The sequence below is a fragment of the Lathamus discolor genome, chromosome 2, assembly GCF_037157495.1.
Source record: "Lathamus discolor isolate bLatDis1 chromosome 2, bLatDis1.hap1, whole genome shotgun sequence".
In the NCBI taxonomy this organism is placed as follows: domain Eukaryota; kingdom Metazoa; phylum Chordata; class Aves; order Psittaciformes; family Psittacidae; genus Lathamus; species Lathamus discolor.
In genome coordinates this window covers 73,722,099-73,739,098 of record NC_088885.1, presented here as the reverse complement: position 1 = coordinate 73,739,098, position 17,000 = coordinate 73,722,099, and the positions used below count along the sequence as shown (strand labels likewise).

At 37.3% G+C, this 17,000-nt stretch overlaps 1 protein-coding gene across 1 annotated transcript in view; it reads left to right on the top strand.

The window, feature by feature from the left end:
- Positions 1-17,000, top strand: part of EXOC2 (exocyst complex component 2) — a 125,936-nt gene that overhangs the window by 48,514 nt on the left and 60,422 nt on the right. The window contains exons 11-12 of the mRNA XM_065667465.1: positions 2,515-2,633; positions 15,538-15,663. Coding sequence (XP_065523537.1) covers positions 2,515-2,633; positions 15,538-15,663 — 245 coding nt within the window. The remainder of the gene's footprint in view (positions 1-2,514; positions 2,634-15,537; positions 15,664-17,000) is intronic.

The window sequence follows — 17,000 nt, the reverse complement described above, 5'->3', positions numbered from 1 at the left end:
TGGAGACAAGTTTTAGAGTGCTCTAGAATATCTGGTGGCTTTACTTAGAAAGCATTTGAGTTTTGGATGTTACATGGTGTCCTAGTGTGGCTTGACATCCTCAGAGTTATTTTAAAAGATATAGACCAAATGGGCTGTGTGAAAAGCATTCTTAAAATTGACACCTGCGCGAAATCTTTGTTCTGTATGCTCACAAGGCCCAGTCGCACTGGACCAAGTAAAGTATTGGTATCTTAGGTTCCTTTATGTAATGTTAGTTGTACGCTTGTCATTGTCATCAGTATAATTTATGTGGAGCACTTCTCATTCTTCTGGGTCGCATATAGATATTGCCTATTTATTGGAACTGTGTTTTAAGGTAGGTAAGTATTTTGTGTCTCTGAAAAAGACGCTACTGTTTCCTTTCTGTGTCAGTCTTGAAAACTTCAGAGCACAGCTTCCTTATCTAAACCAGTAAGACCTGTTCTGAGGATTCTTAGAAGAATTCTAAGAATCAGAGTTGTATAAACAGTTGATTCTGTTGGGTTGGGTTTTTTTCTTTCTTTTTTAGACCTTTTTGGTGGTTTTTGTGTTGGTTTGGGGTTTTTTTTATTTCTTTTTAGTTTTTCTCTAGCCCCTTACCTTGAAGTATTGAGTCTTTAAAACATATCCCAGCCTACCTTAAAGCAGACTGTGTTGACATAACTACCATGTGTAGAGCAGTATAATGCAGGAGAGCAGGCAGTGGACAAATGTGAAATAATTTAGTTCTAATAAATTAAGAGAATCCCAGCATACAAAGCAATTAAATTAGTTTCACTACTCTAAATATGCTAATGTGATTATACTAATGTAAATTTTCTGGAGGAAAGGTGTGAAGAAAGCTTTCTTCACAGCGCTTCAACTAAGAGGAAATTAACAAAATCCTAATTGTACAATTGTTTGCATTTTTAAGAGACTTTTTCTTCTTAGATATGTTTGTTTTGTATGTCTCCAATGTCAAGGCTGAGCAAGACTTGAGATACTGTGGTTTTCCCCCTCAGATATTCAGTGTTGATCTTTATAATTAGGCTTTAGTTCTTATTTTCCTCTCATTTTATTACGGTATTTACAATGCTAATTATTTTATACTTTTCAGAAACAGTTTACCATATCACTTAACAACCAAGTAGATGTATTTTTTTCGAAGGTCAGTGGTAATTCTTTTAATTTTTCTAAGCAAAGACTGAAGTCACCCTTAACACTAATGAAGGCCTTGAGCTCATAATTTATAAATGTCACCCTGTCAAAATGGTTGGTCATGTAATGTTCTCATCCGTCCAACCAGTCCAACTTTGACAGTTTATTTTTGTTCAAGTACTGCAGGCAGTTGTTAAAGAAGGCAAGATTTTGCAGTACAGTCTTAATTAACAGTAGGCATTATTGTAGTAATTTGGCTTTTGTGAAGGAGTTAAACATTCTCTGCACTGCTTAAAATAATAAATCATTGTACTTCACCTTGAGCATCTTGGATTTTTTAACCTGACCTGAGTCATTAATGCAGAATGTGGTCGAGTGCATTAAATAATAGAGCAGCTACTGATTTTTGAAAATACTCTTTTGAAAGTACTGTTGTCAGATTGTCTTGAATGCCATGTGTTTGACTTTATTACTTTTGTATTCTCTTTGCAGTCGCAGCAGCTGGCTCTAATACTTCTCTCTCCCCCCAAAAGTCAGAGGGTGATTTGTTTCCGTATCTTAGAAGCCCCAGGGCTTTTCATTATCTCTCCCCATTCTTTTTTTCTCTGGACTTGTGTGCACATCCTAGAGAGAGCGGAAAAAAAAATCCCCCCAAAAAAAACAACCAACAAACAAACAAGAAAACCCCAACAAAGCAAAACAACAGCCAAACAAAAAAACAACCGCCCTATACTCTGCCCCCCCCACCCGCAGAGATAAAAACAAAAAAGCCACCATGCGAAAACCCCAAAAGAAATAAAAAAAAAAAAAAAAAAAAACAACAACAAAAAAAAGCACCTCCACCACAGTCCAGGAGCTTGGTTTACATTGTTTGTACATGTGTGTGCTAAAATTAATGAGCTGCCAAAAATTAATTTCTACTGTACTTGTTAAGGTTACATGATGATACAATCAGGACAAGTAAAATGGGAAGAAAAATACCATATTTTATGTGCTTGAGATGTTTAACTTGGAATCGGTGACGACATGAAGTACTGAACTGCAGCCATGGCAGATAAAGAGCTTGATTTCCCAAGTACTTGAGGCACAACTGAAAATACATATTAATATAATATTAAATATGTATGGTTTTGTTTATTTCTGTAGGTTTTCTAGATAAAATTTTACCTCACTAAAGGACGAAAGGAGAATGCAAAGCTTGTGCTTGTTGGGTATGAGTGTATCTCAACTATTCTTGAAATTTTTTTATATATATATTATCTAAAAAAAAGCATTTCTTAGTACATCTTTGCTCTGTTTTAATGAGGCCTTCATTGTGTCAAGTCAGAGCTGTGATTTTTGGACTCGGTTTTACAGATATCTTTCTGATCTTCATGCGCCTGGGGACCCTGCTTGGCAGTGCATTGGTGCTCAACATCAGTGGATTCTGCAGCTTATGCACAACTGTAAGGAGAGCTATGTTAAAGAACAAAAAGGCAAGGATATATTTTTCTTCTACATATATATTTGACATCTAGGAATTTGGCATTGCCTTTTATTTGACAGGTCTTAGTGTACAAATGATATTTGGGGGGTTTCCCATCAATTTTGATAGCTTTTCAAAGTTGAATACTGTCTTATATTTTTTCTTTATACTGTTATAAAAACAAAACAGCAGTTTGAATTTTCTTTTTGTTTAACTTACAACTTTTAAGCTCTTTACATGGGAAAAGAGTTAGATTTCAATCATTTATCTGAAGCTTACTGTCCTCTCAGAATACTCCTTTCAGGTCCCATGAAGTTTGGATTGTTTTCTGACAGATTTCTTTGTCACAAGATATGCTGTTAGTATATGGAAATGCAGGGCATTGGGGCATAGTGGAATAATGTTTAATTTCTTGATAGGCAGAATAATAATATGGTGCTGTCTCATTCTTTGTTCATGGGTAATTTCAAAGTTCAGATTAGTGTTCAGTCACAAACCTGTGACCTGGACAAATAGGATATTTAGAAAATGTTATATTAAGACCAATAGGAATACTTAGTTGTATTCTGTCTTTGTCTTTGCCATTGTTGCTCCCCAAGAAATGTATAGGTATTGCTTTCAGGTGTGGCAGCAACTTATATACCAGTTAACATGATCCTTCACATTACTGTATTTTCAAAAGATTGGCTGTATGGGCCTGATATTTCTAGAGTAAAATTTTGTTAACTGGATTTTCAAATTGGAAACTGATAAGTAGTGCCTTATTTCTCAAGAAGTCTCAGAGTTTGCTGCTGCTTCTGAAATGAGTAGGCATATCAGAATCTGGTCTCTCTTGGCTTATAGGTAACTCCCATGTTTAGTGAATGCGTATCCCAAACCAAATAAGGTGTTCTATTCTGAGACACCACAGAAACTTTACTGAGTTGGAGATACTGCAGAAATGTGCTAGAAATGTGCTGTAAAATTGTTGCAGGAGGCTTAACATCTCTTTGTTCCACAACACAGTGTGAAGTGCTGTGGGACCAGCTGAAACACCACGTTGGTTTCTTGACTTCTTGGTCAAAATTCTGAGTGTTTCTAAAACCTCCCCATCTCCCCCCGTTGTCAAAAACCCTGACATGACACCACCATGACCCCTGCAAAATGCAGTTATCGGGAGCAAAACTCACTTGTAAAAACAGCTGTGGTTAACAAATCTAAGCTTGCTTTTTCTCCTCTCACTTGCAAAATATTATTTAGCCATCTCTTAGCTTCTTAACAAGAAAAACAGGAGCATGAAGGTACAAAGTGCTCAAGATGTTTTTCGTTTAGTAGTCTATATAATTTTGATATGCAGGCTCCAGTAAATTAATGAAAAATGTGTCTAAATTCCTAGGCTTGTCTTGAAAATCTCAACTTGTTTGGTGTTTTTCTTGCAACAAATCTGCTTACCTCAGCCTTAATATCAAAGGGGCTATTATGTTAGCTTTGTTTGGGCTCACAGAAGAGGGAATTTAAATAACTTGAATGCCAGGTAAATGCATGTGTGAATAGTTAAGATTTAGTGCATGTATGATACAAATGCTAATACAGTATTACTTTTATTAAAGAGCTCATCGAATTTCAGTAGTTTTCTTCAGCCTTTTAGGTGGTCCTTACTGATGTAGTTTTTGCACAGATTGTAAAATACTTATGAATTGATCCCAGTTGATGGAATTTCTTGTTTAGTATCTAGTAGGATAAGGGAGAAGGTTGCTAAATGTGATTTTTTTTTTTTTTTCCCTCTCTAGATTTTTATTTTTGGCATAAACTGAAAAGCTGGGAGAAGTTAAAAAGAAAACTCAGAAAAATTTCTTTTAATTGCCAAGTAGAATAGTGCTGATTGTGATCCGAGACATCGAATGTATTTTAATCTACTTTAATAGAAGTATGCTTTTCAAACAGAAAAACTGTGGGGTTTGACTATATATCAAATTGGTTATTCAAGACTTTGAGGAATGTAATCAACTTAAATAAGCTACAAATGTGTTTTATGTTCATAAATTCACAGGCTATTAAAAAAAAAAAAGGCAATAAATTTTCAAACATTGAAGTCCTTACGACATGCTTCCAAAAAAGATTCTTTTGTATATCATGCATTTGGAGAAAGAGGTGGGTCATAAGACTATTAAAAGGGCTTTGAAACTTTTTCTAGGTTTTTTTTTTCAGCAAAGACAAATAGGTATTGTTTCTAGCAGATGGAGTCTTCCTATTGCATATTTTGCAATAAACGCATAGTGATTACAGTTCTACCTTGATCATACCAACAGTTTCTGGCTATTCTTAGTCTAGTTCTTCTTCTGACTGTGAATCTGTGGGTTCAAACTGAGTCAAAACTTTTCAGCATAATAAACTTAAGCCTCAGTAGCAGATCGTATCTATCTTTGCACTTGTGCACAATTTTTCAACTTTCAACTGAGTTTGTGCAAAAGCATTTTTTTGTTATGTTATCAGTTTTCAAAGTAGAGCTGTGGTCTGAGCTGTTCCATGTGAATTTTGCTACGTAAAAAGGATTTCGATTTAGACAAAAGCTTTTGCTTTTCTTACCCAGAGAAGTTTTTTTTGGAAATTCGATTAGACATTTGGTACAGGATTTTTGTAGCTGATTGTCAAAAGTAAAGAACTTATTTACTGGCTGTGATGTGTTCAGGAGGAGAAGATTAACATTGTGATTACTTGCTAAACAAGCTAAAAATCAAACCTAAGTGAATTCTAAGGAGAATTTGCTCCAAATTTTGACACTGTTATAATAATCCAACAGTGTACTCTTGTGGCAAAAAGTTGTTCCAGTTGTCTCCACACTACTAGCAGGCTAACACTTTAGTAGAATCATAGAATAGTTAGGGTTGGAAAGGACCTTAAGATCATCTAGTTCCAACACCCCTGCCATGGTGTCCTGGGTTCAGCAGTAGCAGTCGTTTTTTTTTATTCCTTGGTGGGTGGTGCAGCGCTGTTTTTCTGTTGGTTTTGGTTTTGTTTTGACCTGGGAACAGTGCTGGTAACGCCGATGTTTTTAGTTGCTGCTCAAATGTTTGGTCTGGCCAAGGACTTTGTGAGCCTCATGCTCTGCCAGGGAGGAGGGGAGGCCAGGAGGAACCAGAGACAGGACACCTGACCCAAGCTAGCCAAAGAGGTATTCCATACCACAGCACGTCATGCCCAGGATGTAATGGAGAGTTACCCAGAAGGGCTGGGACTGCAGGGTTGGACGAGGTATCGGTCGGTGCTCGGTGGGGTGGGGTTGGGCGAGTTATTTGTTGGCTGGTGGTGAGGTGTTGTGTTCTCTTGCCTTGTTATTTCCCTTATTATTATTATTGGTGGTAGCAGCAGTGGTTTGTGTTATACCTTAGTTACTGAACTGCTCTTACCTCAACCCGTGGGAGTTGCATTCTTTTCAATAATCCTCCCCATCCCTCCAGGAGTTGCAGGGAGGGCAAGAAAGGGGGGAGTGAGAGAGCGACTGTGTGATTTATGGATGACTTTTGTTTAAACCACGACACATGGGCAGGCACACCTCACACTAAACCATGTCTCCCAAGGCTTTGTCCAACCTGGCCTTGAACACTGCCAGGGATGGAGCATTCACAACTTCCCTGCGCAACCCATTCCAGTGCCTCACCGCACTCACAGTGAAGAATTTCTTCCTTACATCCAATCTAAACTTCCCCTGTTTAAGTTTTAACCCGTTACCCCTTGTCCTGTCACTACAGTCCCTAGTGAAGAGTCCCTCCCCAGCATCCCTATAGGCCCCCTTCAGATATTGAAAGGCTGCTATGAGGTCCCCATGCAGCCTTCTCTTCTCCAGGCTGAACAGCCCCAACTTTCTCAGACTGTCTTCATACGGGAGGTGCTCCAGTCCCCTCATCATCCTCGTGGGCTTGTTCCAACAGTTCCATGTCCTTTTTATGTTGAGGACACCAGAACTGCACACAGTACTCCAGGTGAGGTCTCACAAGAGCAGAGTAGAGGGGCAGGATCACCTCCTTTGACCTGCTGGTCATGCTCCTTTTGATGCAGCCCAGGATACGGTTGGCTTTCTGGGCTGCGAGCGCACACTGCCGCCCCATGTTCATTTGCTTATCGACCAGCACTCCCAAGTCCTTCTCCACAGGGCTGCTCTGAATCTTTTCTCTGCCCAACCTGTAGCTGTGCCTGGGATTGCTCTGACCCAGGTGTAGGACCTTGCACTTGGTATGGTTAATATACTGGTTACAAATTGGTAGTAATTACAGGATAGATGCAGCATCTTCTGCTGTCGTCTTTAAGAGATTTACTGATGTATTGTCTGCTTCATAATGGCTGTCAGAACAAATCTCCGATATTGATGAGAAGTAAGTCTACTTTTCTGCATCTTCTCTAGGTTCTTTGTCTTTGATGCTTGCCCTGTTGTTAATAAGGCTCTCCTAAGCATAGCTGAAGAGTGAGCTAATATGCATGCTGGTGTGGTTGAAGGTACTATCAGAAAACTGTGTATTTAAATTCCTTCGGTTTTATTTCTTAAGTGTATCTTTTTTGATCTAAGTGTGAATGCTTCACTCCCAGTGGTACTATTACATGAGAAGGTGTGGTTTGGGTTGTTGCTGTTTTTTTTTTTTTTGGTTTGGGTTTTTTTTTGGTTTTTGGGTTTTTTTGTAAAGAAACAAAAAGGGGGAGGGGGGTAAAAAAAAAAATTCCTCTGTGCTTGAATGTTACCAGAGGTTAGCCCCATTTTGTGTAAGTACTCTGCAGTTGTAAGCATGTCCTAGAACAGTGAAGTTTCATGAAGTTTCATAGCATAGTACAATCTCTGATGCAGCCTGAAAGAAGAAGCTGGCAAATTTACAAGGCTGTAATGGTCTGGAGTTTTCTCCTGGAATTTGTTTCAAGGAGCAGAAGTCCTATGTATTTCAGATACTGTCTGTCTTCACTTACTCCAGCTTGTTTTAATGTTATTTCCGAAACCTGAAAGGTATATCAAGCTGTGCTTGAGCTTTGTCAGATAATTTGGCAGTGCAGCTTAAAGGTTGACAACTACCAACAGCAAATTGTTCAATTGGATGTTTCCTTTGATTTTAATAGACAGTTCTTAATAGTAAAAGATCAAATTATATGATTATTAGGTAATTGGTTACATTTATTTCAATGGGTACAAGTAGTATGGGGAATTCTCTCAAGTCCTGTGTACAAAGTATGTTACAGTAGTATGTCTGAGTGTATTTCCCTGGAAGAATATCTTTGCAGTATATTAATGCCCTGTTCCCACTCAAACGACCATGCTGGTTTTCCATTTACTCTTGAATTGTATTGATTAATGTTTCATTACATGTTCAGATATGGCTGTTGTTACTCACCCATCATTGCCTTCAGCCTATTTCTTGCTCTGCATAGCCATAGTTCCTCAATTGTGAGGTAAAAAAAAAAAATGCAGACATATAATGTTCGTATTAAGAGAAATTGTTGCAATCGAAGCCCACATGTTTTAAGGGGTGGGTGAATATGCATATATGACAGCAGATCAGAATTTCTCCTGCTCTGATGTGCCCCAAAGTATGAGCAGCCAAAACAAAGGGGCCGAACACCATAGCCGAAGTCATAGTTGAAGCATGAGGCAGTACAAGAGACGACCAAGTCATAAAGCTTCTGTGCTTGTGTACTTACATTAAGCCATTCTCCTGCTTCTCTGATGGTCAGATTCTTCCATTAAAGGTACAGCTGTAGATATGGGACCCATGTGCAACTCGCTGGAAATCTAGCTCTGCTGACATAGTAATTCTTGTAAATATATGAATTTATTAACTTTTTATGCTTTCTATTTAATGTGTCTGCCTTACTAATGGAGTAGGCAACAATTGTGCACTTTTCTTGGTTTTGAAAACTTTGGGGTTTTTCATGGTTATGAATTTATTTCTGGAACTATTGATGGATTTATTTTTATATATCTGATCACATCCCACTGTTGCTGCCCACTGGAAGGACCTGATGTAGTTAAAGGCAGTTTGCTGCTTTTATTTATTATGTAGCCATGTTAGAGAGAGGGAGATGAGACTGAATAGACAAGAAAACACATTTTTTGAAGACTGTGAATGTAAAGCTTAACATAGAAGAGCGCTATGCTCTCTTAAAACTGTATCTTTAATTGCTAGCAAGAGATAGTTGAATTAGAAACGGAATTGTGCTGGTATTTTATGCTTTGTATTGGCTAAAGTCTGAATTGCTGCTTCTGAACTTTGAACCTAGGATTTGTAGAAGTCTGGGGACTTCTAAACCTGGTACCTGAATAGTAAATGGTTTCCTTCAATTAGGATTTTACATATTTGTAAAATTTACGTACTTTTAACTTTACTTGGCAATTCTTCTATTATTAGGGCATAATTGTAGTTTTTCACTATGGTTTATGCTTCTCAGACTTGTTGGAGTACAGGAAACATGGGGGATATAATGACGTAAAATGACATGAAAATAAATGTAAATAAATGAGGTTTAGTTTAAAATTTTCCTAGGGCACTGGGCAGATAGCCAAAATGAGTTAAGGAGTGGATTCTTAACATGAGTGTCAGGAGAAGAAGCTGTGGAGGTTAAGACTGTTTTCTGTGTGGCCAGTGCTTATTTGGTTAGACTTTAATAGTAGCTTACTAGGTTTCATGATCCTTTGAGCTAAAATGTATAGCCAATAACTCTAATCCAGTTATCAAACTAACTGAAAAAAGTCTTCATTTTGTAACAAGTCTTTCTGAGATACTATGTAATGTGATTGCAGATAAGCTGTCTGTTAATAAATAACCTTTAGAAGTTAAAACTATAAATGGAAACACACATTTGTGTAATCTTTCTGCTACCCTTTGGGTTGCAACTATTTGATATACAACCTATGAAAGTTCCTAAAATGGATACAGCTATTGAAACAGGAGTATACTAATTCAGTCATTGTGATTTTTGTTGTAGTTCTTATTATTGGAAAAAAAAGTGTAATTTTTAGAGCTCTCAAAAGTAGTTGCACCACTGTCCAAATACTGTAAAAGCTATGCAGGCTATTTCTGTGCCAGAGTAACAGCAGCTGTACAAAGTGTGAAGGAAAGAGATGGATGCTAGGCCATGTTGTTTTTTCTTCTGTGCCACACTGAGATTCTATTCACCTTGCAATGAATGATCCATCTTTGTTAGATCAGACAGGCCGGCAAGGCTTGTGTCAAAAGGGCCTTTTCAATTTGTTATCCTAGCAGCTGGTTCTCTTCCATTGCCTTTGCTTACTGTACATCTGGAAGAAGAATTCTTGCAGCTGGGAGCCATTTCATGTCTAAACCACATCCCCTGTCCATAGCAGAAATACCCTTTTGACAGCAGATGTCAAGCAAACCCTTAATGGGTTATTAATTAAAAAAAAAAAAAATAAAATTAATCAGTACAGAATTTGACACTGGATTTGTTTTCCTCTTTTACCACCTGTATCTGTAACTTCACTGTTATTTAGAATTTTTAGTAAAATCTGACACGTTCAGAAATGAAGAGGGCATTCTTATTTAGCATTTCTAATATTAAAAGCATTATAAAGACAGTAAATACTGTGGTTAAAAAGCAGCACAGGTAGTTTAAAATTTAAATTGAAAACCTTAGTAGTGTAGTACTAAAGATAAAGTTAAACTTCTGAGGCCAGAATTTTACGTTGGTGTCTGCTCTAGTCTTTTAAGTCCTTATTCGGGAAGTTAACTAAAATCTGGTTGTTTTCAAAGTTGGTGATGATCTTGATGTCCACTGGAGTTAGTGCTAGTAAAATGATGTAATTTTTATTTATGTGCTGAAATTGAAGTGTTTGGCTCTTGCTTCAGTATTTTTTGGCCTGCAACACTGACAATAAGGCTTACCCTTAGGCTGAGAAATACTTAAATCACCACTAGAAATAATAGGCCCAATTAACCTTTCTGTGGTAAACTGAAAAATAGTTTCTTTCTAAATGTTCAATATAATGAAGACCAGCCTTAAGTTTTAAAAAAGCATTCTTTTTTAAATGTATTTCAAAAACATTTTTTCTGTAAAGTGCAGCAATTTTATCTTCCGTGCTCATCTCTGCTAGAAGTACAACCCATTTTCTTCTTGATCCCTTAAAACTGACATATTTCTAATAAATATAAGGAAAAGAAAGGAAAAGTATTCAAGAAAAAGAGTAAAATGAGTTATTAATCTGTTGAGCAGGTTAATTTTTTTGGTAATTTCTCCTCCTGGCCTAATTTCTTGCCTAGACAAATTGAAATTCTCAATATGGTGTCCTTGAAAGGAATCTTATACTGGTTGTGTCGGTGCGGGCTCCAGGCACTGTGTGTTTGGTCAACAAGCAACAGTGGGTGGTCAGGCTGTAGCACAGGACAAGGGCCCGCTGTGCACAGGAAAAAATGTTCAAAGGTGTTTAAGGCTGGTAAGGAAGTCTGACGCCCTTCAGAGAGTCCAGAGGCTATAGATCAGCCTTCCCGTACTATTGTAGCCTGTGAGAAAATTCACTGTAAGATACATAATGGATGAAAGAATACAGTAACTGTATTCACCTGGTTGCACATCTGTAGAGTCTTTTTTTTTAATCTTGCTCTTATACATGCTGTGTATGTGTACGTGTGCTGCAAGGCTGTGTAATAACTGGTGTTTGACTTAGCATATAAAATCACACTGAAAAACCATTTACCCTGAGGTTGGTCACTTCTTAACAATTTTCTTTGTCGCTGCAAAAAGTACGGGCCTTATATAATCCCCCGTTCAACCAGCAGCTTTTATAAAAAGCCTTAGCCGAATGCCATGTAAGTCGTGCAGTGGCTGGCAGAATTGCAGAGTGGCTGAAGCTGGGTTACAGAAGGAAGACGCGTGACCCCCTTGAGAAACCTCTGCCTCTCGGGCTGAGAGGGGAAAACAAAACAAAAGAAGCAGGGTTGTGAAGGGATTGATATTGCAGAGCAATTTTTACACTCAATTTGGTAGTAGTTTTGAAATTTGAAAGTAAAGCTGCATTTAAGATTTTGAATCATTGACTGGCTTGCGGATCGTGGAAAAATCTACTGTAGGTAAATTTCATGTTAGTTGTCTTTTTAACAGAGGCTGTAACATGCTGCAAGCCGAGAGCATGCAGGTAACATTCAAAAAAGTGGGGTCAAGGTATGTACATGAGCCATAGGTACTATAGGCACATAAGTACCTTGTAGGAATTTATAAGTACTTATAAGTACTTATAAACTTGGAGTAAACCTGCAATTTGGGGTCAGCACAGGTGACTTGATTTGCAGAACACAAAAGCACAAAATTACCTCAAGAAGCATTGTGCTTTCTTTTAGATCTTTGTTTTGGTGAGATCTTAACTGCTCAAGAAGAGAAGAGGTCTTAGCGAAACTGTTGAACTAGTTATATTTCACATGGCATCTGAGTGTTTTAATTTCATCCTTCTTACCCTTAAAATATCTGTGCACAGGAAGTTGAAACCCAGTAAAATATTTTTTAATGAAAAGCAATGTTAACATCTTTTGAACTTATTTGCTCTTTTCATAATTTTTCAGTTGTAATAAAACTTTAGTTATACTTCTGGTTTGTCATGACTCTTTGGTGGAAGAAGAGAATGTAGTCCATATATTTTTCCTGCGTTTCCTTGGTTAAATATACACTTGGCACTGGAGTCACTGGTAGATATGCTCCATGTAGATGGTATATTTTGAAAAAAACCAAACCAAAACAACAACCAAAAAACAAACAGGAAAAAAACCCCAACTTTGTAATTTCCAAGATGCAGTTTTGTTAGGGTTTTTTTTGTTTTGTTTTTTTTTAATGAAAGTATACCAGGATGCATTATTAATGCTGTTTATTTCTTAAAACATGTTAGCACAGTAAAACGTTAATTTCTTGAAACTTTAGATTGTTGCTGTCCTGTACTCAGGGTCTAGGAATTTAGAAATAGTATACAAACAGAATAATGAATAGGCAATAAATTATTATTTGGGTAGTTTATTTAGGCTTATAAATGTTACTGTCTACAGTCCATACTAATATTAAATTTATTGTATTACATTGTGCTGCTAAATTTAAGCTGCTGGCTCCAGAGAGGGAACGAGTTGGGATGGGAGAAAAATTGTTTGTAAGTTAACTCTCACTTTTTTACAGGATTTATGCATTAGTATGCAGTCTTCAAGCGCTATCTTCTGGTAGGGTGAAAGCAAGATCAGCTTTGCTAATGTACTCCAGATGTTTATTAGTCCTGAGGGTATATGTGCTGTTGTAGTTCCCTGCTGCTGTGTTATACTTGCTTGTAATGCTAGACAACCAATTAAGAAATTAGTTCATGTTAAACTTTCTTTTCCTGGTACGGCTGCAAACTGATGATGTGGTTTTTCTGGTGGAACAAGAGAGTATTCTTTACATGTTTTCTGTAACTGGTGGATATATAAACCATTTGGGCAGCATGGGGTTAGTGTATCAGCAGCAATACAGAATTTTCAGGTTTTCAGCTACCTCAAGCAAATGGTTTTAATTGAACTAAGTCACATTAAGATGTTTTGGTAAGTGTGTCTGTTTTTCTTAATTCTGCAGTTTAATTGGCACTGTCATTTTTAGAGACTATCTGTTTACAAGAAATTCCTCATATTAACAAGGTGTTTGAAAGGTGAGAACCTAAATTCTGTGCAAAGACATCAGAGGGATGTTTTTTCATGGGTTTTTCTAATTGTAGTTTTTGTGAAAATAACATTGCTGTGCTCCTGGTTTTTTAGTTTGCTTGATTTTGGAGAGGGTTTGTTAAGAGTTTTATTGGGCGGATTTTTTTATATGTATTTATATATGAACATATTAAACATAAATGTTTTAACCAGCAATGTCTTGGGGTACATTTCCCCCCACCCTTCCCCATCCCCCACCAAAATAAAATGCAGATATGTTGAATCTGAGGCAAATTCTTATGGATGCTCAAGAACTATGCAAGGCACGTAAAATTTCTCAGGGTCTTCTATGCAATTTTCTCTTTATTCTGGGTAGAATCTCTGAAGATATTCAGTGCATGCTTTTTTAATCTGGAAAGGAATCAATTTGTTTTGGTTTTACTTCATTCTGTAGGGTTGCTGGAATGTTTTCACAGAAGATAATTACTGCAAATTTACAACATATAAGATATGTTTTAGGAATCATAGGTGTTTAAATTATAAATGCTAATGATCTGTGATCTTACACAGATCTCTGCTGTATGGGTAGTTGCATAGTACATGTCCGTAATTAACTTTTTGTACTTCCAGCATACAAACCTACTTAACAAAACTTCTGCAGGCTTTAGGTTTTTATTTTCTCATTATTATTTTTTATTTTTAGCTCACACAGAGGGAATGCAGTATGTCTATCACTATTGTGAATGATGTGGCAAATTGGATCTATTTACCTATTGTCTTATAGTATGAACAGTAATGAGATGGATAGAGGAGCTACAGTTGGATCAGTAATCACAATGCCACAGTGACAGGTCACAGGAAATCTCTTTCAAACCCATTAAAGAATTATGGGAGGAAGAACTTATTTCAAGAGGAACTAAAACACAATACTGTCACCTATTGGAAGTTTGTGATACTTAATATTTAAGTTTAAGCTCCAGCTGTTGAAGTGACTAGGTATATCTTTACTGCCCTGTTGGTCTGACAGCAGCATTAATTCAGAATAAATCCTTTTTACTTTGTGTTACTCTTGAATCTGAGTACTGCAGTGTTACAGCTGGTGCTCTTACTGTGTGGCCTTCCTGTTATTTTAAGTGAATGTAGGTATTGATGGAAAAGATCAAGCAATATAAACTCAACCATTAAGATCTCATTACAAAATTCAGCATGAATTATCAGGAGAGGTTTCATCTCAATGTAAGAAAGAAACTTCTTACTGTCAGAGCAATGAATCACTGAAATAACCTCCCCAGGGATGTGGTAGAGGGTCCCATCACTGGAGGTTTTCCAGATGCAACCAGACAGGGTGCTAGATAATCTCATCTAGGTTCCCTTTCCCCTGAAAGGTTGGACCACATGATCTCTCAAGGCCCCTTCCAACCTGGGCTGTTCTATAATTCTACGAATTGTTATTCATTTAACTTCAGCTGTTACAGCTCTGTTGCTCAATGCTGAAATAATTTTATTGGTTACTTTCAGAAATGTATCTGTAAGGTGAAATGCATAAAGCAGCAACATAGATTTTAAAAGAAATATTGGCAGCATTACAGTGTGTTAGAAAATCATCATTGCCTGCTCATTGTTACATGTTTTTTTCCAAAATGGACATTAGACTCCAGGTATCCACCTCCATTAGATTAGATCATTGCTTGTAGACTTGCTAATACTTACATATGGTCAGGCACCCAGGGGAAAAAATACTTATTTTTGTTTGTCGATAGGTCTAAGTACAAGGTGGTTTACAGACATGCACAAGTATACATTGCTGTTAGTTAATCTGCTTCATGATGGATGGTTTCTTTCTACCTGAACTCTGTAGAGGTCAAATAGCTAAGAAGTAGTTGGACACTCTGCCCTTAACTGCTTCAGCTGGAGGCAGAAGGCTTGCTGTTAGAAGTTTGTTTAGACATACAGGAAAAAAAGTGTGTGCCATGTCACTAATGGCATAAATACATATTTATCCATGGCTTTCAAGCAATTAGTTGTGGGGCATTAATTAAAGTAAGAACAGAGAAACATACAGAATAAAGACTGATATTTCCCACATGGTACTTGTGGGTTTGGCTTTGCTTACAGGAGTCAGTAGTGGTGTTACTGAATAACATTCATGCAGATGAGCGAACAGTCTAAACAAACAAGGTTAAGAAAGTTTTTGCTTGATAACTTTTGTATCAATTCAGAGTTAAATTAGAATTCCACATGCAGCATGCAGTTTCATGTCAATTGATGTGCAAAATCATTTTATTTTTCCCCTCTCCCTAGGCAGCTCATTGCTCCACAGCCCCATGCTGGATCTGGACAGTGATGTGCGTCCATCACCAATTGGCCATCTCGGTCAAACTGCTTCATTGAAAAGGGGCAGCAGCTTTCAGTCTGGCCGTGATGATGGTAGGCATCTGTTTTTATTTGGAAAAACAAAGCTGCAGTTCCCTATGTCCAGTATGTGGTGTAGTCAGAAAATCTAAACAGAAACCCACACTCTGTGTGTTTGTTTTGGTTTGTTACCAAATCAAATGCTTTTTTCTCATGCCTTACTATTGCTCACTGAAGGGGTCCTCTGTGTTTTTTACAAGCGAAAGAGCAGCTCATAGCTGAAATCTGCTTCTTAAAATGAAGTCAAGGTAATAAGAGTCTTCTTTTTATTTTTTTTCCTTTTTTTTTTTTTCTCTCTCTACAAAACCAGCATTTATTACTACTGCCTTTTGCTATTGTTATACTTTATACGCTTATTTGCTGGGATGGCTCTCCTTACATTTGCTCCTTCTGTGATTACTGTGATGTCTGGTCCTTGTTCTTTAATTTTTTAAACCCAGAAAGGGAAACAAAGTCTATGACTAAGTTTAAGCAATGTGTCTGCAACCAGTTGAACCCAGATGTGTCATCAGTGTCTTCAACACCATTGTTCAAACAACGTCAACTCAGAAGTCTTTCAATCACAGGAGGCAGAAAACATGTTTTTCACAGGATGGGTCATTTCTTACCAAAGTACGTTTTTGCAGAAAGCAGGTGCTTATGAATAATGTCTATAACTATCTGTTGTGGGGTTTTTGAGCAAAACCAAGAAGGAATGGAATCTTTCAAGAACATAGAACATACAATTGTCATTATTTTTCGATCTTGTTCTGCCACATTGTATCCTCAAATGCCAGACAAATTGCATCACGGTTTGAGGTTGAGTTTGTTCAAAATGTGGATTACACAAGTCTTCAAAATAGACGTGTATACCAAGTAATTACATTAATGTAAATTGCACAGATTCTTCAAAGCACAGACTCAATTAGGAGCAGACATCCCTGGTTATAACATCGGGTTGCTGCTAGAGCTTTTGGCAAAGATGAAGCCGTTTCTTGAAGGAGCTGAAATCTTTTGGTTGGAACTTGGGGTTTGGTGTTGCAGAGCCACTGTTGCTATATCAGTGTTGGCACAACTTCCTGGCATCAGGAACATTATTAACACAGCTTGTCTTAATAAGCAGAGTTTTTTGCTATTGGGTCTCACCAGTTCTCTTGACAGTCATAAACCAAGATGGCACAAATATCCTATCTGTATCCACACTAAGAGCTTTGCTAGTCAAGCTTTGAAGTTCTGATGCCTTCTGAACGGATGCATCACTATCGGCAAAGTTATGCTTCAGTTACATTGGAGCCTCTCCAAATTTTGGGCTTCCATTGTGATTTTTTTGATTTTTCAAATACTAATCCAGAGTCCCTAAACTTTTTGGCCAT